Source organism: Dromiciops gliroides, chromosome 4 (genome assembly GCF_019393635.1).
Source record: "Dromiciops gliroides isolate mDroGli1 chromosome 4, mDroGli1.pri, whole genome shotgun sequence".
NCBI classification, from domain to species: Eukaryota; Metazoa; Chordata; class Mammalia; order Microbiotheria; family Microbiotheriidae; genus Dromiciops; species Dromiciops gliroides.
Genome location: NC_057864.1, coordinates 275,009,595 through 275,031,536, shown reverse-complemented (window position 1 = coordinate 275,031,536; position 21,942 = coordinate 275,009,595). Strand labels below are relative to the sequence as shown.

Genomic DNA, 21,942 nt, shown 5'->3' with positions numbered 1-21,942 from the left:
ATAAGTATAATTCTTAAGAAAATTACTAAGCAATGAAAAAAAGAGTCCTTTTACTTGTAGGCCAAGGTAATATTATTCTTTTCCTTAATGATTGAAGGTTAAAACACACACAAGCACACACACACACAAAACAAAACAATAACAACCAAAAAAAACCCAAAACAACCAGGAAGGATAATTAAGGGAAAAATATATTGAAGGGTCTTAAAATAAGTGGAATTGAAAAAGAAAGGGAAAAGGAAGAATGAGGAAATTAATTAATTTTCTATTTACTAAAACCCAAGTTCCTTTATAAATAATTTTGTTTTGTTGGAGATGGATAACAGAGATTTCTTGAATGGGGAGCAAAGAGGCAATAGATCTAAAATAGTCAGAGATATACTGGGTAGAAATAAAGAAGTGGTATTAACTTCTCTGTTTTCTTTCAAGAGTACTTAGTTATGGGGGGCAGAGCCAAGATGGCAGAGGAAAGGATATAACACTCTGAGCTCCCAATAAATTCGTCCACATACCTCAAAGAAATGCCATAAGACAACTCCTGGAGCAGTAAAACTCACAAAAGAACAGAGTGAGATAATTTTCCAGTCAAACAAGGCTTAAAAATTCACAAGGAGGGGTCTTGTTATACCAGGGTGAGAGAGGAGTTCAGCACATGATGCAGATATAGCCCCAGGCAACGCACACCTCCAGATCCTTGGAAAATTCAGCATCAGTGGCTTCTTCTGAATCTCTGCTCATGGACTGGTGAGGGGGTCCAGCAGTTTCCTGGGGGTAAATAGTGGGGGTCTCTATAGGAGCAGAGGCAAAGCACATTGCCCAGGTTGTGGACTTGAGTGGCAGTGGCCCAGTGGGGGAGTGGCACAGGCACGCCAAGCTTGTGGACTACAGAGAATCAGATTTCAGTCAGACTTCTGCTTCCAGGTTATAGAGCAGGGAGGCCCTTGGTTACTTCCAGGCCAGGCAGGCTGAGAATGCACCTATCCTTAAATCATACCACCTGGGACCCCCTGTAGCTTGGGACAGTGCATCCTGAAAGCAGTGCTTATTTGCAGTTTCTGGATCCCTTCATCCCATGGGAATATCTGTGGCCTGGACGCCAAAAGACTAGCTTAAATGCAGACATTTATGGAAAGCTAATTTTGGGCTTCCTGAAGGGGTCTTTTATTAAGTTTTGTTACTTATCTCTTTTCATATCTAACCACCTGAATGAAATTGTAGTTATTATCAGTATTGCCTCTGTATTTTTATGGTATAGGGTATACTAGTGAATTTCCTATAGAATTTTGTTAGATAAAATATACTATGAAAGAGAGATGGAATGTATATTGGCAACAACCAGTGAATAGTTCCTCTGTTAACCCTATGCTTTCTCCTTTCACATAAGGCATAAGGATATTATGGAAGACTAGAGCAATCACATGTTTGCCTTAGAAAGAATATTATTCAGAATAAAAATAGGTGGGAGACAAAATAAATAAATGCTTCTAGAAAAAAAGGGCATGAAAATTGAATTTTACTCAATTCACGAACTTTATGTGATAGGGATGGGACAGGGGAATTTTAATTCTTACCTGAACAGGGACAAAAAATCAGAGGGGATAAATAAGTTTAAAACAAATAAACTGGGGCAGCTAGGTGGCACAGTGGACAGAGCACCAGCCCTGGAGTCAGGAGGACCTGAGTTCAAATCCAGCCTCAGACACTTAACACTTACTAGCTGTATGACCCTAGGCAAGTCACTTAACCCCAATTGCCTCACCAAAAAAAAAATTAAAAAATTAAAAATTGTGTAATTTAAGATTCTAAATGTGGATTCTAATCTGTTCCCCCAGTTTTGGGGGAAACTGACTAAAATCACTGATAAAATGAGTTTAGGTTTTTAAGGGTTTATTGGAAAATAGAAAGAAAAAGATTGAGAACAGAATTCCAACAGCCTGGCATTCCTGTCTTTCCTCAAATTTCCTGTGAAGTCCTCTGCTGCCACCACCATCAAGTCAGGAACCCAAAAAGCCCAAGAGCTCTCCGCACAGGCTCCCTCTCCTCCTTCCTGTCTCCTCCCAGAAAATAGGAGGCTCCTCAAGTTGATTGGCTGGTAGCCTTGATAGACAGCACCCATGAGCAAACGTCATTTCCTGACGCCAAGGAAAAGTCACAATGCCTCTGAGGCATTTTCCTCATGGTGGAGCTTTCCCACAGCAAGTCTCCAGTAGGTGGCATCATTCCAATCATTACAGTCCCCCCTTTTGTTCCTCAAGAAACAAAATGTTTCCTTGACGGAACAGTAAAAAGAATATAACTATTGCTAACTAATAATATGTGAACAACAATATAGAAAAGGAAGAGAGGAAAGTTTTGTCCAGAGGGGCAATTTTTTTTTTTTGTCCTCATGAACCGATGCTTTGACATTAGTCTTGCAAAGGGAGAGCCTCTGCATAGAGTACATGTTACAGATGGCATATAATAACAGAAAGGAGATAGTAAAAACTAATAAGGCAAAACAGTTCATATAAAGTCTCTGAGTTCTCTTGTCTTCTTGAAGTGGTAAGATGTCATCAGGAGGAAACTGGATTCTGGTCGGGAAAACTGGATTCTGGACTCTGGTCTGGAAAGCTGGATTATCTTCTTTAACTGTTTGAATTGCTGTATTTTTACTAAACCTTAGCAAAGCATTGTCAATGATCAAATTAATAAATTCCATTACATTCCCTCCTTTATATCCTTAGACTTTTAATAAAGGGTTGAGGTAGTTATGCAATCGGTAACACTTTTTACCACCATGTGTCTGGATCGAAGTCAAATTTAGTATGTGTTCATGACACCTGAAAATGTTATGGAAAGGTTATCATACCATATCTCATGGTTCTGAGACAGCCAGTGATTGTGCTAGGCCACAGGGGAGTTCAACTGAGTGAGATAAAAAAGATAAATAAGTTCAGTTAAATTAGGTTAAATTAGGAGGGACAGAGGATGAATACTGGACTGTGCCTAGTAATTGTGCTCTACATAGTCACCATCATAAGCAAACCATGGAGTTACGTATACCTGTCTCTCCTTTTGTTTCACATATATTCTCTCCAGGGCCTGCATCAGAGTTCACAGCAAGTTAGTCTCTGAAATGATAAGTTTCCATACTTCCAAAATCTCATATTAATTTCACCAAAGACAGTATGATGGTAAAAATGCATGCTATGCTGCATAACTGAGAATATATTAGTGATATATACAATAATTCCAAACCATACCCAGAGTATAATGACATATAAATAATAAATGAATGTAAACAGCTGATTATTTAGACATTATTACATAATCTTCTTTTAGCAAGTAAACCACATCATCTTATACATGAATTCTCTAGTATAACAGTAGCAGATACTTAAAGTGGTGATTAATTTATCAAAAAGAAATAAGACTTCAATTAGCAAGATTCAATATTCAATGTTTTCAGTGAGGTATCAAGCAATAGGGTTCAACAACCCTTTCTGGTCTTTTTTAGTTAAACAGAACAACATAAAAGAGAAAGGAGGAAAAAAAAACTCATTAGAACTCATGGTTCTCTCAAAAAGAGAGAGTAAAAAAAAAAGAATTCTGGTAGTTTCTGAGGCCCAATGGCCTCACCCACAGCATATACTTAAAATGTCTTTGAAAAGTCACTTGGTTTACAAAATTTAGTTTTAAAGAAAAGCAAAAGAAACAAAAGTCAAAAAACAAAGCAAAACCAAAAATAAAAAGCAAAAGATTCGCTAAGCACCCTTTTGTGCTCTTAAAGAACTTAAAGGTGTGGTGAATTCCAGGTCTTTTCAGTGACTTTCAAAAGTCAAAACAAAAAACAAAAAGGATTAAAAAAAAATAGGTATAGGGTAGGGAAAGGGTGGGGGAAATTGAGGTGGGCCAGAAAACTAGGCCATGTGCTTCAAGTGCTTTTGCCTGTAGAAGGAAATGCTTGTTAAATTTTAAGGTATTTAAGCTGCTAGAATTTGGGGTATGCCACATTGTTTTAACTGGTTCCCCAATTCTCTGCATGCCAAAGTGGCAGGGGTTTCTGAATTGTCATTGATCTTTCTAATGCTGTCATAATGTTCTTTATGGTAGAAAATGTGGAGTTCTCTAGCATCAGTTTTGTCTGTGCCACTGATTTTCAATAAAGGCTGATTTAACTGATGAACTACCACATTCAGCTGATGCTGCTTAGCAAATGCTACAATTGTATCATTTCCTCCCCACTTTCCAAATTTCTTTAATTCGTCAACATATTCTTCAAAAGGGGAGTCATTTACTCTAAAAGACTCAAACTCTTGTCTATGGTTAATCATATAAGAAGCAGCTTCTTGTCTGTGTCTGAGATGATTTCTACAGTGACCTTCTAGCTGGTCTGCTAAAGCCCTAAAAAGGCAATTTCCGTCTCCTGATACTTTACAAAGACTGAGTCCCAAAGCATTTAACTGATCAGTGGGATTATCAAATGGGAACTTCCTATTTCCTCTGAACTCTCTTTGCTCTTTAACAGTTGCTATCGTTAGGGTTTTTAGCTCTTTAGCGTCTACCTCAGGTCTATCTGAAATCTCTTCACCTATAAATGGTGCAGGCTTTACATAAGAGCAATGAATCCATGAGTCTTTTTCACCAATTTTAATGGCAGTAGGAGTTGTCAATAATACCTGAAAAGGTCCTTCCCAGGCAGGTTGGGTTCCACTGGTTCTCTGAAAATTCTTTACATATATTTTATCTCCTGGGTTGAAGTTATGCAATGAAAAGTCTAATGGTCCTGCCTGGACCACAGCTCCTGCCTCATGGAGTTCACGTAGCCTGGTTTATAATTCCTGTATATAGGAGGCAACAGAAGTATCACCTCCCACCAGTGATGTATAAACTGGGGAAAAAGTTTTAGCTTGGATAGGAGGGTGACCAAAAAGCATTTCATAAGGAGATATATGAAGTTCTCCTCTTGGTCTACTTCGTAGATAGAATAATGCCAATGGTAGAACATCAGGCCATTTCAAATGGGTTTCAGTACATAATTTGCCAATCATACTCTTAAGCTCTTTATTCATACGTTCAACTTGGCCTGAACTTTGTGGATGGTAGGGCATGTGGAATTTTGGAGTCACTCCCAAGAAAGAGTAGATTTGGGATAAAATCAAATCAGTGAAATGTGTGCCTTTGTCAGAATCGATGCGGGCTGGTGGGCCAAAATGAGGTACTATCTCTTTAAGAAGGATTTTGGCAACAAAGGCAGCCGTAGCTCAGGGGCTGGGAAATGCCTCCACCCACTGAGTGAGCTGATCAACTATAACAAGGCTAAATTTATAATGTCCTGCTTTTGGCATCGTAATATAATCAATTTGTAAGTGCTCAAAAGGTGTATATGCTAGAGGACGCCCTCCATAAGCTTTGGCCTTAAAAGCATACTGATTATAAGATTGACATGTGGAGCAGCCCGAGCAGAATCGAGATGCTGTATTAGTCACACCTGGTGCTATTCAGGTTCTCTTAATAGAGTCTACAATGCCTTGTGTACCAAAATGGCCTTTTCTGTGAACAGAGAGGCATACCTGGTGGTAGAATTTCCGGGGAAGAAATGGTTTACCTTCCGGAGACACCCAGATGCCATTGATCTGTTTCGCCTTAAATTTCTTTTTCCACTTTTCTACTTCAGAATTGTCATAGGGTAGGTTGGAAGGAATATCCTCAGAAGGTGAAAGGTTAAATACATGTTCAGGAGCTTCTAATGCAGCAAGCTTGGCTGCAGAATCAGCTTGTGCATTTCCCTTTGAAACAGGATCACTATTCCCTGCGTGGGCAGGGCAATGTACAACGGCTAGGGAAGAAGGCAGTTTCAGGGCATCTAAGAGGTCCTTGATAAGGTCCCCATTGGCAATAGCCTTGCCCGAGGATGTTAGGAAACCTCGTTGACGCCAAATCATACCAATAAAGTGGCATATGCCAAAGCCATATTTCAAGCCAGTAAAAATGGTGGCACTCTTATCTTTGGCTATATTACAGGCCTGTGTAAGAGCCACAAGTTCAGCAGCCTGTGCACTAAAATGGGAAGGCAGAGAAGCTGCCCAGAGGGTGTCATAATCAGAAACTACAGCAGCTCCAGTAAAACGGGTTCCCTCTCTCATAAATGAGGAACCATCTGTATAGAGGACAAGATCAGGATTTTCTAAAGGTGTATCAAAAAGATCATCACGGGGTTTTTCAGCCATATCAACTAAAGAAGCACAGTCATGCAACGGTTCCCCCAAGAATGGTAAATTAGGGAGTAGTGTTGCTGGATTAAGAACTGTGCAGTGTTTTAAAGTGATATTCTCATTACCTAACAGGGTTATTTCATATTTAGCCAGCCTTTGATCTGAAAAGGCTTGTGTCCTGTGACGTAGTAAGAGAGCCTCCACTTCGTGAGGGCATTGCACAGTTAGAGGCTTTTTCTACCAAAAGGGCTGTGGCTGCCACTGCTCTAAGGCAAGGTGGCACTCCAGCGCTACAGGGTCCAGCTGAGTTGAATAGTAGGCTATAGGGCATTGGTTAGGCCCCAGTGATTGAGTCAGAACTCCAGAAGCCACCCCCCTTTTTTAATGCACAAAGAGAGTGAAAGGCTTACTATAATCTGGTAGTCCTAGGGCAGGTGCTGATAACAAGGCCCTTTTTAGTTCTTTTATGGCTGAGAGATGCTGGGGATCCAACTGTAAAATGTCTGGGACAGAACTTTTTGTTAGAGCTATGAGAGGTTTAGTTATTTCACCAAAAGAGGGTATCCATTGTCTACAGTACCCAGCTGCTCCCAGAATGGCTCTTAATTGCTTCTTAGTAGAGGGGGCAGAAAGTTGTTGAATGGCCTGGACTCGCTTAGAAGAGACAGAGCGAATTCCAGCAGCCAGAATAAATCCTAAATATTCCACCTGGGGCAAACACCATTGTACCTTTGACTTGGACACTTTGTGGCCTCTCTTGTGCAGCTCTAGTAGTAAATGATGGCTATCTTCTTGACAAATTTCAGCATTAGGGGAGGCTAAAAGTAAGTCATCAACATATTGTACTAGTGTGGAGACTTTAAAGGTAATGGAGGTCAGATCCTGCTGTAAAATTTGGGAAAATAATGTGGGACTGTCTACAAATTCCTGTGGGAGTCTAGTCCAGGTCCACTGTCTATTTTTCCAGGTAAAAGCAAATAAATATTGGAAGTCCTCATGTACTGGAGCTAAAATGTCCTGTCTGTTCCTTTCTTCTCTCTCATTTCCTTCGTAAATATATGTTGCTATTTCTTTAAGTCTGTCAGGACTCAAACTATTCCACCCAGGACATTGCTTTTTAAAATATTTCCGAATTTCTGGTAAGGACTGGTTTACAAAATGAGAGCAGATAATATGGGCGTCTCTACTGTCTAATGGGTCTAGTCTAGCATATTGCCTGGCATACTTACACAGCCTGTTGTAAAATCTATTAGGTCTCTCATCAGGTCCCTGAACTGTATCTATAAATTTTTGCCAGTTATCCGTCTTTCTAATACAGGATTCCATTGCCTTCAGCAATGTTTCCCTTGCATCTTTCAAGATATCGAAATGCTTAGGGTTATTGGGTTCGCAGTCAGGGTCTTGAATAGGCCACCCAATATCAACCTTTCCTGTGGCTTCCAGGCTGTTTGCTGCAGCTACTATATCTGCTCTTTCTCCTGGGGACAATATTGTTTCCATAAGGTCAGTAACATCATTCCAAGTGGGCTGATATGCTCTAAAAATTGCTCTAAACTGCCTGATAACTGCTGTGGGATCTTCATCAAATTTAGGAGTGCTTTGTCCCCATAAAGCCAAATCCTTGGGTGTAAAAGGTGTGTATTGTCTGAGCTTACATATAGTACCTTTTTGACCATGGGCGAGGATCTCTTGAAGGGGAAAAAATTTTACTTTCTCTGTCTCCTCTACAGGGGAATCATTTCTTTCTTTCTTTCTTTATTTGTTTGTTTGGCATGGAGGAAGTAGAGGGCGAGGGAATAAGAGTTGGGTCATTTGGAATTTCAGTCTGAACGGCCTTGGATTGAGTTGTATTATTGGGCGTTTCGGTTTGGGAGGCCATGTCTTTCTGCCAGTTTATTGTTTCAGTTTGGGAGGCAGACTCAGATGTAAACTGGGGCCTGGATTTTCTTCGTCTTATATTTTTAGTACGATAACTTTCGCTTGCTCTGGCCCAGATTTTCCAATAACGTAAATGTTCAGCTGGACATCTACTTAGGGTTCTTTGCAAATGCCTCAATGTTTGGGGATCAAATGAACCATATTTGGGCCATTCTTCTTGTAATTCCTCATGCCACATAAAACACAGTCTGATAAGCTCTCCTCTGGTCATGGTTCTATTTAGTCTAAGTTTTCCCTCATTCCAATCCATAAGTAGCTTTCCTAATGGGGAATCCCGGGGAATCATCTTTATTCTAATATTATCTAGGGCATGCCAAATTCTCCATACCACACCACAAAGCCCCACAAAACCAAAAAGAGTAATAAAAATATATTCAAATTCAAACTGGCCAACATCTCTGATTAGTGAAGGTAAAGCTAGAAAAGGGGTACTTAGGATGTTTAAAAGATCCATTTGAAATTTAAAACAGCCTATACTTGATAGTACTTTCCAATTTAAAGGGACAGGGGAGGGAAATCTTACCCAATCAGAAGATCAGAAGATAAATATTCGGTTTTCCTCTTCGTGGTCAGCCAAACTGTGTAATTTAAGATTCTAAATGTGGATTCTAATCTGTTCCCCCAGTTTTGGGGGAAACTGACTAAAATCACTGATAAAACGAGTTCAGGTTTTTAAGGGTTTATTGGAAAATAGAAAGAAAAAGATTGAGAACAGAATTCCAACAGCCTGGCATTCCTGTCTTTCCTCAAATTTCCTGTGAAGTCCTCTGCCGCCACCACCATCAAGCCAGGAAGCCAAAAAGCCCAAGAGCTCTCCACACAGGCTCCCTTTCCTCCTTCCTGTCTCCTCCCAGAAAATAGGAGGCTCCTCAAGTTGATTGACTGGTAGCCTTGATAGACAGCACCCATGAGCAAACGTCATTTCCTGATGCCAAGGAAAAGCCACAATGCCTCTGAGGCATTTTCCTCATGGTGGAGCTTTCCCACAGCAAGTCTCCAGTAGGTGGCATCATTCCAATCATTACAAAATAAATGAAAAATAAAACAAATAAACCAAAAAATTCAATTAACTGTTAAAAAATTTGAAATATAGTCCATAAAAGTAACTGAAGGACATGAAGATCCTTAGGGTTAGGATTAGTATCAAAAAGAACCTGAGAAGAGTTGAAGGAGAGGGACAGTTAGAGAGTACGGGGTTCAAAACCTTTGTTGGGGCTCTTGCAGTTAGAAGCACTCAGCTGAGAGAAAACTTCAGGTGAATGACTCCAGATTGATTATTGAGAAGTGATGTCATTGACTAAGAGCTCCACTGTCAACTGTTGTACTTCAATGCTACCTACAGTTGGATAGGGGTGAAGGCTTTCATGACAGCTTTTTTTACTTCTGTTGCCACTTCTGACTTTAGAAGGAAACCTAGAAAGAATTTTACAACTTCTGTGGTATCTTATTAAGGTATCTTAAAGAGTGAGCCTTAACTTGTGTTGCTTTGAACTTAATTTTCTTTCTTTCTTTCTTTCTTTTTTTTTTGGTGAGGCAATTAGGGTTAAGTGACTTGCCTAGGGTCACACAGCTAGTAAGTGTTAAGTGTCTGAAGCCGGATTTGAACTCATGTCCTCCTGACTCCAGGGCCTGTGCTCTATCCACTGCACCACCTAGCTGCCCCTGAACTCCATTTTCAATGGACAATGAAGCATCTAGGTGAATGAAGAATTAACTGACCTGGTCTGTATATCCTATCAATACCTTGTATGATGGGCTTTTCAATGGTGTAACATAAAGAGAGCTATTCATCTAAAGAGATAACATTTTGTAAATGCCCCTTTAAGGGTGATTGTTAATTGAAAGAATTTGTAAAGTCTATGTTTGAATAGAGAAGAAAAGAAGTTTCTTGAGTGGATCCAAGATGATGGAGAAAAGGAATCACAACAGCCAAGCTTTCTCAGCATTCCCCTCCAAACAACTTTATGATTGTGGAGGGCAAGAGCTGGTTCAACAAACATGCCTTATTGTCCTGAGAGGCAAGCTGAGAAGCTCTGCAGTAATCTGACTTATAGGAAGTGTTTGCCATTACAATAGTGCAACACTTTTTGAAGACTCTGTTAAGGATGACTATTAATTAAAGGAGTTTGTCATTGCTTCATCAGTTCAAGAGAAAAAGAAGAGATGCTTTGCCAGGAAAGAATGCATGAATACCTGAAGAGAAACAGTTCATAAGAGAAACAACTTTAGGTGGTGCGGATTATTCTTAAAGGGGTCAGGGACATCAAGCTCTGCAGTTCATAGTTGTGAGTTCCCTTTAATACATGAGATTTCTTCACTAATGTGCCTTTTAGTTAGATTTCTCTTTCTTTATTAAATATTTTTTTCCAATTACATGTAAAAACAACTTTTAACATTAATTATAAAAACTTTTGAGTTCCAAATTCCCTGCTTCCTTTCTTCCCTTCCGGCTTTATTGAGAAGGCAACCAAGTTGATATAGGATATACATGTGATATAATGCAAAATATATTTCGATATTAGATATGTTATGAAAAAACACAGACAAAAAAGTAAGAAAAATAAAGTTAAAAAAGTACATGCAGACTGTCAGTTCTTTCTCTGGAGGGGCATAGCATTATTTCATCTTAAGTCCTTTGAAATTGTCTTAAATCATTGTATTCTGGGAATAGATGTCATTCACAGTTGATCATCATATAATATTGTTTTACTACATAAAATATTTTCCTACTTCTACTCAGTTCACTTTGCATCAGTTCATGTATGTCTTTCCCTGTTTTTCTGAAAGTATCCTGTTCATCATTTCTTATAGCACAATAGCATGATGAAATACACTGATGGAATCATCATATTCATATACTACAACTTGTTCAGCCATTCCATAACTGATGGGCATCTCCTCAATTTCCAGCTCTTTTACATCACAAAAAGAGCTGCTATCAGTATTTTTGTACATATAGGTCGTTTTTCCTTTTCTCTCTTTCTTTTTGTTTCCCCTTTGGCCAGGAGACTTGCTGTGGAGAGCTCCACCATGAGGAAAATGCCTCAGAGGCATTGTGGCTTTTCCTTGGCGTCAGGAAATGACGTTTGCTCATGGGTGCTGTCTATCAAGTCTACCAGCCAATCAACTGGAGGAGCCTCCTATTTTCTGGGAGGAGACAGGAAGGAGGAAAGGGAGCCTGGGCAGAGAGCGCTGGCCTTTTTGGCTTCCGGACTTGATGGTGGTGGCGGCAGAGGACTTCACAGGAAATTTGAGGAAAGATAGGAATGCCAGGCTGTTAGAATTCTGTTCTCAATCTTTTTCGTTCTATTTTCCAATAAACCCTTAAAAACCTAAACTCGTTTTATCAGTGATTTTTAGTCAATTTCCCCCAAACTGGGGGAACACATTAGAATCCACATTTAGAATCTTAAATTACACAGTAGGGAGTTTTGTCTTGTGGAATTAGAAAGCTGATGAATTGACTTATGGGGAAATTGATTGACATTGCCCTCCAACAAGCAATAATAATATTCATTTTATTTCTGTTCCCAAGGCAATGGTTGGAAAGATGGGAGTGAAAGGTCATACACAGCAGCAGGGAGGAAATGACTCGATGGACTGTGATGAACTGTGTAGCATGGAATAGTTGGATCATAATGAACTAGGTGACTTTATACTCACTCACTTAAGTCAGTGAAAATACTATAGCTATAGGAGAGGAGTTTAAAAGCTGAGTCACTGTGTACATTGTTTCTGGCCCCATAACTGGTGACTAGTCTTTCTACCTCCTGAAATGATCTTGCATTTACTTATCTTTTTTCCATTATAGAAATGTTTCTTATTTCTGTTTTTGTATCTTTGGCACCCAGCACAAAGCTTTGCAGTACGCATTTGTTGTTGTTGTTGAGTTGTTTCAGTTGTGTCCAATTCTTTGTGATCCTATTTGGAGTTTTCTTGGCAAAGATACTAGAGTAGTTTGACATTTCATTCTTCAGCTCATTTTACAGAAGAGGAACTAAGGAAAACATCATTAAGTGACTTGCCTAGGGGTTACGCAGCTAGTAAGAGTCTAGGGCTAGATTGAACTCAGGAAGATAATTCTTCCTGATTGCAGGGCCAGCACTCTACTGTACCATACATGCTTATAAGTGCTCATATATCTGTTGTGTGTGTGCTTATATACCTGTTGTATTTAATTGATTGGAGACAAACTATTAGAAAATATGCCTACTTGAAGCTTCTGTGGTTATTTAACTCACTTACACTATGAGTAGATTAACATGCATGATACACAGTGGACATATATTTACATCATTATGTATTTTAAATTTAGGTATGTTTCTTGTGCCCTGGGATGCCCATATGAAGGACACATTGCACCTGAAAAAGTGGCTGAAGTAAGAATACATCTATGATCCTTAAACTTATCTGTGTTTTGAATGAGCTGTTTGTTTTTCATGTCCAGTTTATCTGTGTAAAGTTCTATAAAATGGATAATATCCCAATGAATTTTTTCTATTTTGCTCACTGTATAGCATGTAAGCACAAGAAGTTGGGATTGTTAGAATTGCTGGTGGGTGATTAATTCTGTTGGTTCAGTGGTGGTGGGATGAGGATAGTAGGGAGGAAAGGAGAATTGCTTAATTCTTTTTTTGACACAAAAGAGATAAAACTATTTAAAACTGCTTTATAATTTCAACCATGTGTGGCAACAGATAACAAGTGTTTTATTATATTCACAAACATAGTTATTTTTTCTTAGTGATAGTCTTTATAATAGAATATATCAAATGCTTTTGAAAAACAAATTGGTCACTTGCTAAGGTTTTTGATTCAACCATGTTTAAGTAAAAACTGAATTTAAAGGGACCAATATTTTGGCGAATGGTTCTGAAAGCTCAGCTATGCTAAGGACAGTAGTGGAAAATAAATTTAGAAATGAAAACTCAGGCGTGGCAAACCTGTGATATAATTTGTCAGAAGCTCTGTTATCTAATGAAAATCCTGTGATATTTCTTTGCAATCTTCAGATGAAGAGCTTATATATCCTGGTTCTCAAAAACATTAGGTTAGTTTTTGAATAAAACCACAAGGAAATAAGTATTCAAGAATTTTAAAAGGCAAAATATATATCCTAGTTTATTTTTTAAATCATTTCCTATCAGCCCAGTTAGTTTTTTTTTCCTACTGTTCATTTTTCTGGATCTAGTCTAAGTTATTTTTCAAATCAGTACTATTCTTGAGTGAAACCAGAAAGTATTTTAATGACATTAAAATTCAAAGAAAATGACTGTTGATTAACAATAAAACATTCCAGTGTGGATTAACAGGATTTTAGTTCTTGGGTGGCTAAAGAAGTTTCTTGGCTTTTGGCCTAATCATTTTTGGTTTATCCCAAGATAAATAATGAACTCTGTCAGATCTCATTATGTTATTATATCACAGCCAGTTTTTGGTTGGGGCATTTTTGGTTGTTCTTAAAATTGTTCCCTTCAAATAAAAAAAAAAAAACAACAAATTCACAAGGATGCAATGTTTTGTTTTGTTTTGTTTTTTGTTTTCCTTTCTTTTTCCATATCTGTCTCCTTAGAGCTTTAGAGCATTTCCTGACTGAATAGAGTCTCAGGAGATCCTAGTCAGCTGACAGTAAAATCGTCTGAGTAGAATTCAATAAAGTTAGACTGCAGTATGAAAAAGAATCCATATCTTTAAAGGGAAATTCAAGTGATATCTTCACATATTACTGAATTTAGTAAAACTTAGCAGTATCTCTAATATGCTTGACTTACCTCTTAGAGATAATAAGTGATCCCAAATTGCTAAGAGCTACTATTTTATTTTAAAAAGATATGTTTTTAAAAAGCCTAGAAACTCCAATCATTTAAAACTGGATAAAATTAATTTAGGATCTCAAAAGAATCTAAGTAATAAAGTATATTGAATACTTCTCCTAGAGTAAAAAATACCTATTTGTAAATTCCTGATTCCATGCTTAACAGATGTGACCACAGGCATATTACTTAAATCTTAAGTGATGTCAGTTTCCTCAACCCTAAAATGGGGACAATAATTCATCCTGTATAAGCTTCAAAGGGTGACTTTAAGGTTCAAATAAGTTCTTTGTATGCAAAGTACCATAGAAATATCAGTTATATTTATTTAAAAAGAGCTTTCTATTTACCTGTTAAGGGCTAAAATTCTAGCTATTCTGTCTAAAATCTCTAATGAGTGGTCACCGATAAATTATAAGCTTTAGCAAGAGTTAGGCTTTTTAGCATTTATTAAGGAGAATAATAATTTGGTAAAGAGAGAAGAAAAGGCCTACATTCATCTATCTATTAAAGGGAGAGCACATTTCTAACTCCGCTCTCCACCAGAGTCCCCTGGAAAAAGAGAGAGAGACAGAGCGCCCGGCTCCCCCTTCCTCCTCCCACCAGCAAACGTCACTTCCTGACGCCAAAGAAAAGACGCATGGTCTTGCTCTCAAAGACCTTCCTTTCATGGCGGAGCTTTTCTACAGTAAGTCTCCAGCAGGTGGCATCATTCCAATCATTACATAACCAAGCAATAGTGTTTATAATTTCTGTGAAAGAATAAACACTGTGCAACACAAATTAAAGTATATCTCCAGTTATATGTACACAGCAGGTACCAAATCCTTGGGCAACTTCCATTGTTACCTAATTTCAAATAAAGAAATTATAACATTCCTGCACAAGTGTCCAATGCAGGCTACCCTTTAAACACATTGCCAGAATCTTCTGATATTCTTGAGAAGCTTTTAAAGACAGATACTTCCAAAAAACCATGTACACTTATAGGGACTCACACCTGTATCCTTTGAAAAAAGAATGAGGCCTGGTAGGTAAAATGACTTGATCCAGGTCATTTAATTGATTAGTGTTAGAACAAAGAAAAGAACCCAGGTCCCTAAATATCTGTTCTTATGCTTTTTGCACTATATGACTTTGCCTATGAATTAGAGAAGCCTGGAGGATTTGAACTTACACTGTATTATAAAGATCAAACAACATATCACTGTGTACCTGTTTCTTTTTTGTGGGGGTGCAGAGAGGTAGAAGCAAATCTACAAATCCAATAAAGGCTTTTGTCATACCAATGTTGCCTCTGAAAGAACTTATTTTTGAGAAAGTGGTCAGCATTTGTTTCTCACACATATAAAGAAATATTAGATAATGAAGGCAAAGTTAAATTTCAAGAATTTTTTATTTTAAAGATACTTATTGCTGTTTAAATACAGGATTTAGGGTGTCTTATCAAGTTATTAGGGCAGAAAACAAGGAATAAATATGATTTGATTATCTCTATCATTCTCACAAACTTAGGAGTTTCATGCAAGAAATATCTGTTACTATAAGTTGTCTTGAAGAGTCAGTGCTTTTTTTCACTACAAAAAGTTTTTACTTCTAAATGAACTTTTCTGTGGAACTATGAGGCTTATATGCCTGTCTTTATTTTTCATGTCTGTTCAATTTCAGCATTTTAATAGAACTTCTCCTTTCTCAACAGGTGTCTAAGCAGTTGTATAGCATGGGCTGCTATGAGATCTCTCTGGGGGACACAATTGGAGTGGGAACTCCTGGAAGTATGAAAAGAATGTTGGAAAGTGTTATGAAAGAAATCCCACTAAGTGCTCTTGCTGTTCACTGTCATGACACATATGGGCAAGCTTTAGCAAATATTCTTACAGCTTTGCAGGTAAATCCAATGGTTCCTCTCTCTCCCTCCTTCCCTCTTTTCCTTCCTTCCTTCCGTCCTGACTTCCTGCCTTCCGTCCTTCCTTCCTTCCTTCCTTCCTTCCTGCCTTCCTTCCTTCCTTCCTTCCTTCCTTCCTTCCTTCCTTCCTTCCTTTTCTTCCTTGCTCCCTCCTTCTTCGACTCCTTTCCTTGCTTTTCCCTTTATCCCTCTCTCTTTGCTCCTTTCTCCTCTTGTTTTCCTTTCCATGTTGAATTTTGCTTTTTAAGTAAAAATCAAATTTTAGAAGCTATATTGTATATGTATGCTTACCATGAAGGGAAGGACAGAAGAAAAGCAGTTGTGATAATTTTAAATGTTTCTCTGTCATGACTAGAAATGAACCATGTACATTTAGGCAGTTAATAAGTTGATCAAAGATGTACAAGATGTCATAGCAATGGACAGTAACACTGATTAATGGGCACACAGCCAACTGGAAATTCCAAGTAATAATAGTAAGTAACTCTGAGAGAGTTAACATAGCATGGAAAATGACAAACAAACAGACCCAAAACAAACAAACAAAAAAACCAGAAACAAAATCTTGTTTTCAAAAGCTACATTTGAAGACTTTAAACAAATTTACCAGATTTTAGGAATCACTTGAGAGACTGTGTGTTTCATTATATACATCAAAGCAGGTGTAAGAACCCAAGCTTTGTGATCAAGTAAATGCAGTTAAGATTAAGATTTATTATAATAATAGAATAACCAAACTTATTTTAATTATTAGTGAACATTGGAAAATATTTTCTTAATCTATTCAGGTTTAGAGATGCAAATCTGAAAGGGAGAAAATGAGGTATAATAAAAAAAGAACCAGAGACATTGAATGAATGTACAAAAGATGCTCTTAAGGTAGGGCCTGACTTAAGCTATCACCATATGAGTTCAGGTTCTTTATAGAATGAAATGATTTTAGGGGATGATCATACAAAAGTTAGAAAAAGGAGAATTACTTAGCCATAAAATTAAAAAGATATTCCCCAAGGATATTATAGCACTTAGCTCAGGTGGATGTGGCCCCGGTTGCTTCTTTATGGAAACACATCTGGCCAGTAGGGCAGAATGTAGTGACTCTCCTGCCATTGTGAAGATTACTGAATTTGAAGGACTCCAACTCCCCATGGGTGAGAATTTTTATTCCCTTAGATGACCAAGAAATCATGTCAGTATGTCCATAATTAATGAAGAAGCTTAGTCAATCAAAAGAGATACAGTCCCATGCCATTCAAGTTCCACTGACAGCTTTGTCATCATTTAGAGGTAAATGGCCTAACATGTTGGGGAAGAGGAAAAGAACCTTGGTGGATATTGCTTTAATCATAGACAGGTAATGAAAGAAAAAGGTAAGAGGGTTATTTTAAATCAAATACCAGTAATTAGGATGCATTTCCCTCAAAACCATTGAAACTGTCCTCTTTTAATTTGGATATGCTGTATCTCAACCTCATCAGATCCAACAAGGAACTTGTCTTTCTCCCTAATTTCTCCCTTTCTCTTTTTCTATTTAGAGGCACTGTTATTCCAGTCATATAGTTATATACATTCATAATAATTTTCAGTTTGTCACTCTCCCTTGCATAATATATCTGATAACTTGACAAGTTTTGATAAATCTATATCATTGCTATCATCAGTACCCTTGTCCCTTTTTTCTTGGCAACCAACCTAAATCATACCTTCATCACCTCTCACCTGGGCCATTGCAATAACCTCTTAATTGATTTTTATGCTTCAAGACTCACCAATCCCTTTCTAGTCCATCTTCCACACAGAAACCAGGTTCATGTCTGAAGAAATCATTTTTCTGTTAAAAAAAGTTCAAGCACTCCCCATTGCCTTTATAATCAATAAAAATGCTTTGTTTGATATTTACTGCCTTATAGAACTTGGCTCCAATCTATTTTTCTGGAATTGTTATTCATTATTGTCCTTCATGCAGTCTGCAGATCAGCCAAAATGATCTTGCTCAGCATACACTAGATTGTCTCTTATATCTGGTGTTTCTTCACATGTAATCTCACATTTTCATTACTTTTCAATGAAGTCCTATGGGGTTTTTTTTGTTTGTTTTTTGTTTTTTGTTTTAGTGAGGCAATTGGGGTTAAGTGACTTGCCTAGGGTCACACAGCTAGTAAGTGTTAAGTGTCTGAGGCCAGATTTGAACTCAGGTACTCCTGAATCCAGGGCCAGTGCTCTATCCACTGCACCACCCAGCCGCCCTTCAATGAAGTCCTACGTATAAAAATACATATTGAGCTGAATTTTGGGGGGGATGTCCCTATTAAATTGTTTTTAGAATTTCTATCACCTCTTCATCTTCTGCAACTGATGTTGGTATATAAAGCTATAAATATTTTCGTTGTGGTCCTTGAAGAAAAAAAAAATTGAGTACTATAGTGTGAGATGACCAGATATTCTATAGAATAATGTTTTTGAAATTTTGGGGGATATATTAAAATAAACTCTGCCAATTCCTTTGTTTGATTCTCTAGGGAGTAATTATGAGCTATTTATTTTTCTTTATAGCAAGAATTCCAAGATCGATATGATTCCACAATATGTCCAATCTTTGGTCATTGGACATGTATCTCACATTTGGAGTCCCAAGAGTAAAACAAAAGTTTATGTATGGTATAAAACAGAAGTTCTTAACATGGTTAACATCAAGTCTGTGAATTTTTAAAAAATGATCATTGTATTTTAATATGATTTGTCTCCATTGTATTCTAATATATTTTATTTTATGCATTTCAAACTTTCTCAGAAGGGGTACAAAGACTTTACCAGACTACAAAGGGGACCCATGTCACAAAAAAACTTTAAGAACCCTAATCAAAAACCGGTGATTCTTAATATCCTCTTTTCCCTTCCCTTCCCATTAGTCACCAATTTGACATTGAGGGCAGCTAGGTGGCATGGTGGATAGAGCACTGGTCCTGAAATTGGAAGGACCTGAGTTCAAATCTCACACCAGACACTTACTAGCTGTGTGACCCTTGGCAAATCACTTAACCCCAATTGCCTTAAATATCTGGGGCCATCTCCAGTTGTCCTTATGTATATCTTGCCACTGGACCCAGATGGCTCTGGAGGAGAGAGTGAGGTTGATGACTGCACAGCCCTGCCTCACTTAAACTAAATCCAATTCACTGCAAGTGATAACATCTGTCAGGGTCCTCTTTGAGAATGAAGGACAAAACAACAACACCTTTGCCATTGTTACTGCAAAAACTTAGATTACTGCACAAGGCATAGAGCCATTTTCCCTTTTAGTTTATTTCATGGGCAAAGGACTCATTACCAAGTGACTAGCCTACAGGTAATGAATAAACCTCTCCCTATTTAACTAGGCTAGTCCTTTTTGAGGTAAAACAGACTCTGTCTGTTTCTATGAAAAAATTTCTACCCACGTGTCAAAATAATTCAAGATCTTTTGAAAACTATACAAATAGAAAGAACCCTGCTTAACACCCCACTGATCAAAAACATTATATAAAGAACAAAATTAGGAAACATATGATCACCAATGGTGTTTGTCACTTTAATAGTGGAAAACTAATGCCGAGTTCAAGTTGAAAGTATTTCTTGTGTTTGGTGAAATACTAAATACTCTTGTTTGCAGAAAATTATGGTGATTATAGTAGTGATGATGATAGCATTTCTATATTACTTAAGGTTTACAAATCTCTTTATTTTTCAAATATCATTTTATAAATACAGATGTACAAATATTACCTCATTTTATCCTTACAAAAACCCTGGAAAACAGGTATTATTATTATTACCTCCATTTTGCAGATCAGGAAACTGAGTCAGAATGAGCTTAAATAAGTTGCCCAAGATAATTTAGCTAGTAAGTATCTGAGGCAAGTCTTCATTTCAGTTCTTCCTAGCTATTTTGCTCTATCCACAGGCCACCTAGGTGCCTCTGCCAGCTGGTACTCTTGTGGCTTCTTCAAGTCAAGCCAAGTCAACAACCATTTATTAAGTGTCTTCTATATGCCAGATGCTGTGATAACCTCCAGGTCATCAAAATTCTAGAATATTTCAGACATTCCTGAAAGAAATTCATATGTATAGAGGGCAGCTAGGTGGCACAGTGGATAAAGCACTGGCTCTGGAGTCAGGAAGACCTGAGTTCAAATGTGGCCTCAGACACTTGACACTACCTTTGTGACTAGTTAAGTCACTTAACCCTCATTGCCTCACCAAAAAAAGAAAAAGAAAAAAGAAATTCATATGCATAGATAAAAATTTAACCTGATCATTGATAAAATAGAATAAATTAATAAATTATGTTTACTGCTCAAATTATTACATGAATTTAGATTCACAAGTAACAGAAGTTGTTCATCCATATGTATATCTGGGCCAGACAGTGCAAATTTATAATGAGCTAGGAACATAGTTGAACAGAAGGAATCTATTGACCTTAAAATATTGTTAATATAATTTAACAACCTCATATTTCTCCTAGAAACAAAGGTCGATCTTTTTTTATATCAACATTTTACTGGTGTTGCTCCATGGCAATGAGATATTAAAAAAACACAAACATCCAGGGTTTGAAATTTATGATATGTCATTCAAAGTACAATGCATGTTTTAGGTATAATTACAACCTGAAATGTATAACCAATGAAAAAATTTGAAGAGGAAACAGAATAGAAGATATCATTTTGTTTTTGCAGTGCAATTAGGGTTAAGTGACTTGCCCAATCTCACACAGCTAGTAAGTGTCAAGGGTCTGAGGTCAGATTTGAACTCAGGTCCTCCTGAAGCCAGGGCCAGTGCCTTATGCACTGTGCCACCTAGCTGCTCCCTAGAAGATATCATTGAGAAAATATATGACAGGAAGAGAAGATTGGTTATGTGGGTAAGGTGAGAGGTGAAAAGTAGACAGCTATAATACTCTACTGGTATCTTCACAATTTTTGAAGGATGAAATAAGAGTTTTACATCATATTGGGTGGATTCCCTGTAGAAACTTAAGGGAGGAGTCCTGATGATAGTACTGAATGACCGTAATCCCAGCTTCTAGAAGACTCAGACCAATACATCTCTTGAGCTTGGGAATTCTGAACAGCAATGAAATAATCTAATCAGGCATCTGCATTAAGTACAGCATAAATATGTTGAGCTCCTGAAAGTGAGGAGGCCACCAGAATGTCTAAGAGAGGAGTTGAAATGATCAGGGCAAAGCTGTCTGTTGATTAGTTGTGGGATCATGCCCACAAATCCACCTTGTACTTTAAGCCTGATGGTTGAGGAGACCCACTCAGTCTTCAAAACAAAACAAATAAAACTCCCTAGAGAGACTGAAATTTTTGAGTGCAGAAACTGTTAAATTTCTGCCTTTATTATACCTTTAGTACTTAGCCTAGTTCTTGATACCTAGTGGGTACTTAACAGAATCATAGAGATATAAAATCTGTTCCAACCTTACATCCCATGAAGGAATCTCACACACAGTGGCTTGGAGTTAGGAAGACCTGATTTTGAATTTACCTTCATATATTTACTAAATCTTCTGAGCTGAACTTAATAGCTACTTAACTTCCTAATCTATAAAGAATAGTGTCAATCTCACATTGTAGTTTTGAGACTGAAATGAGATAATACATACAAAGCACTTTGCAAAACTTTAAAACATATAAGTTTGGGTTATTATAACATCCTAGCTTCCAGGCTTACATTTTCCTCCCACTAATCCATCCTTTCATGATGCTGACAAATTTTGGGCAAAAATCTTATCATTCAATCCTCTGCTAAAGAACATCCTAATAAAACATTACTTTAAAAATTCAAATCTTTTATTTTTTCATTTTAAATACTTTTTTACACTGATATAATTTTAAAACATTATTTTATTACAAATTTAGCAAACATAAACATTTCAAGATACAAAGAACATAAAAGAAGATTGTATGTAAAACAATGAACTTCTCTTGTATGGTTACTGTTTTTTTAAAGAGTACATTAGGGGGCAGCTAGGTGGCTCAGTGGATAGAGCACTGGCCCTGGAGTCAGGAGGACCTAAGTTCAAATCCAACCTCAGACACTT

The 21,942-nt window shown here is 37.5% G+C and overlaps 1 protein-coding gene across 2 annotated transcripts in view; it reads left to right on the top strand.

Annotated features, from left to right (window-relative positions):
• Nucleotides 1-21,942, top strand: part of HMGCLL1 (3-hydroxymethyl-3-methylglutaryl-CoA lyase like 1) — a 258,337-nt gene that overhangs the window by 150,745 nt on the left and 85,650 nt on the right. For both annotated transcript variants that reach the window (XM_043964527.1, XM_043964526.1), the window contains exons 6-7: nucleotides 12,448-12,511; nucleotides 15,645-15,833. In XM_043964527.1, coding sequence (XP_043820462.1) covers nucleotides 12,448-12,511; nucleotides 15,645-15,833 — 253 coding nt within the window. The remainder of the gene's footprint in view (nucleotides 1-12,447; nucleotides 12,512-15,644; nucleotides 15,834-21,942) is intronic.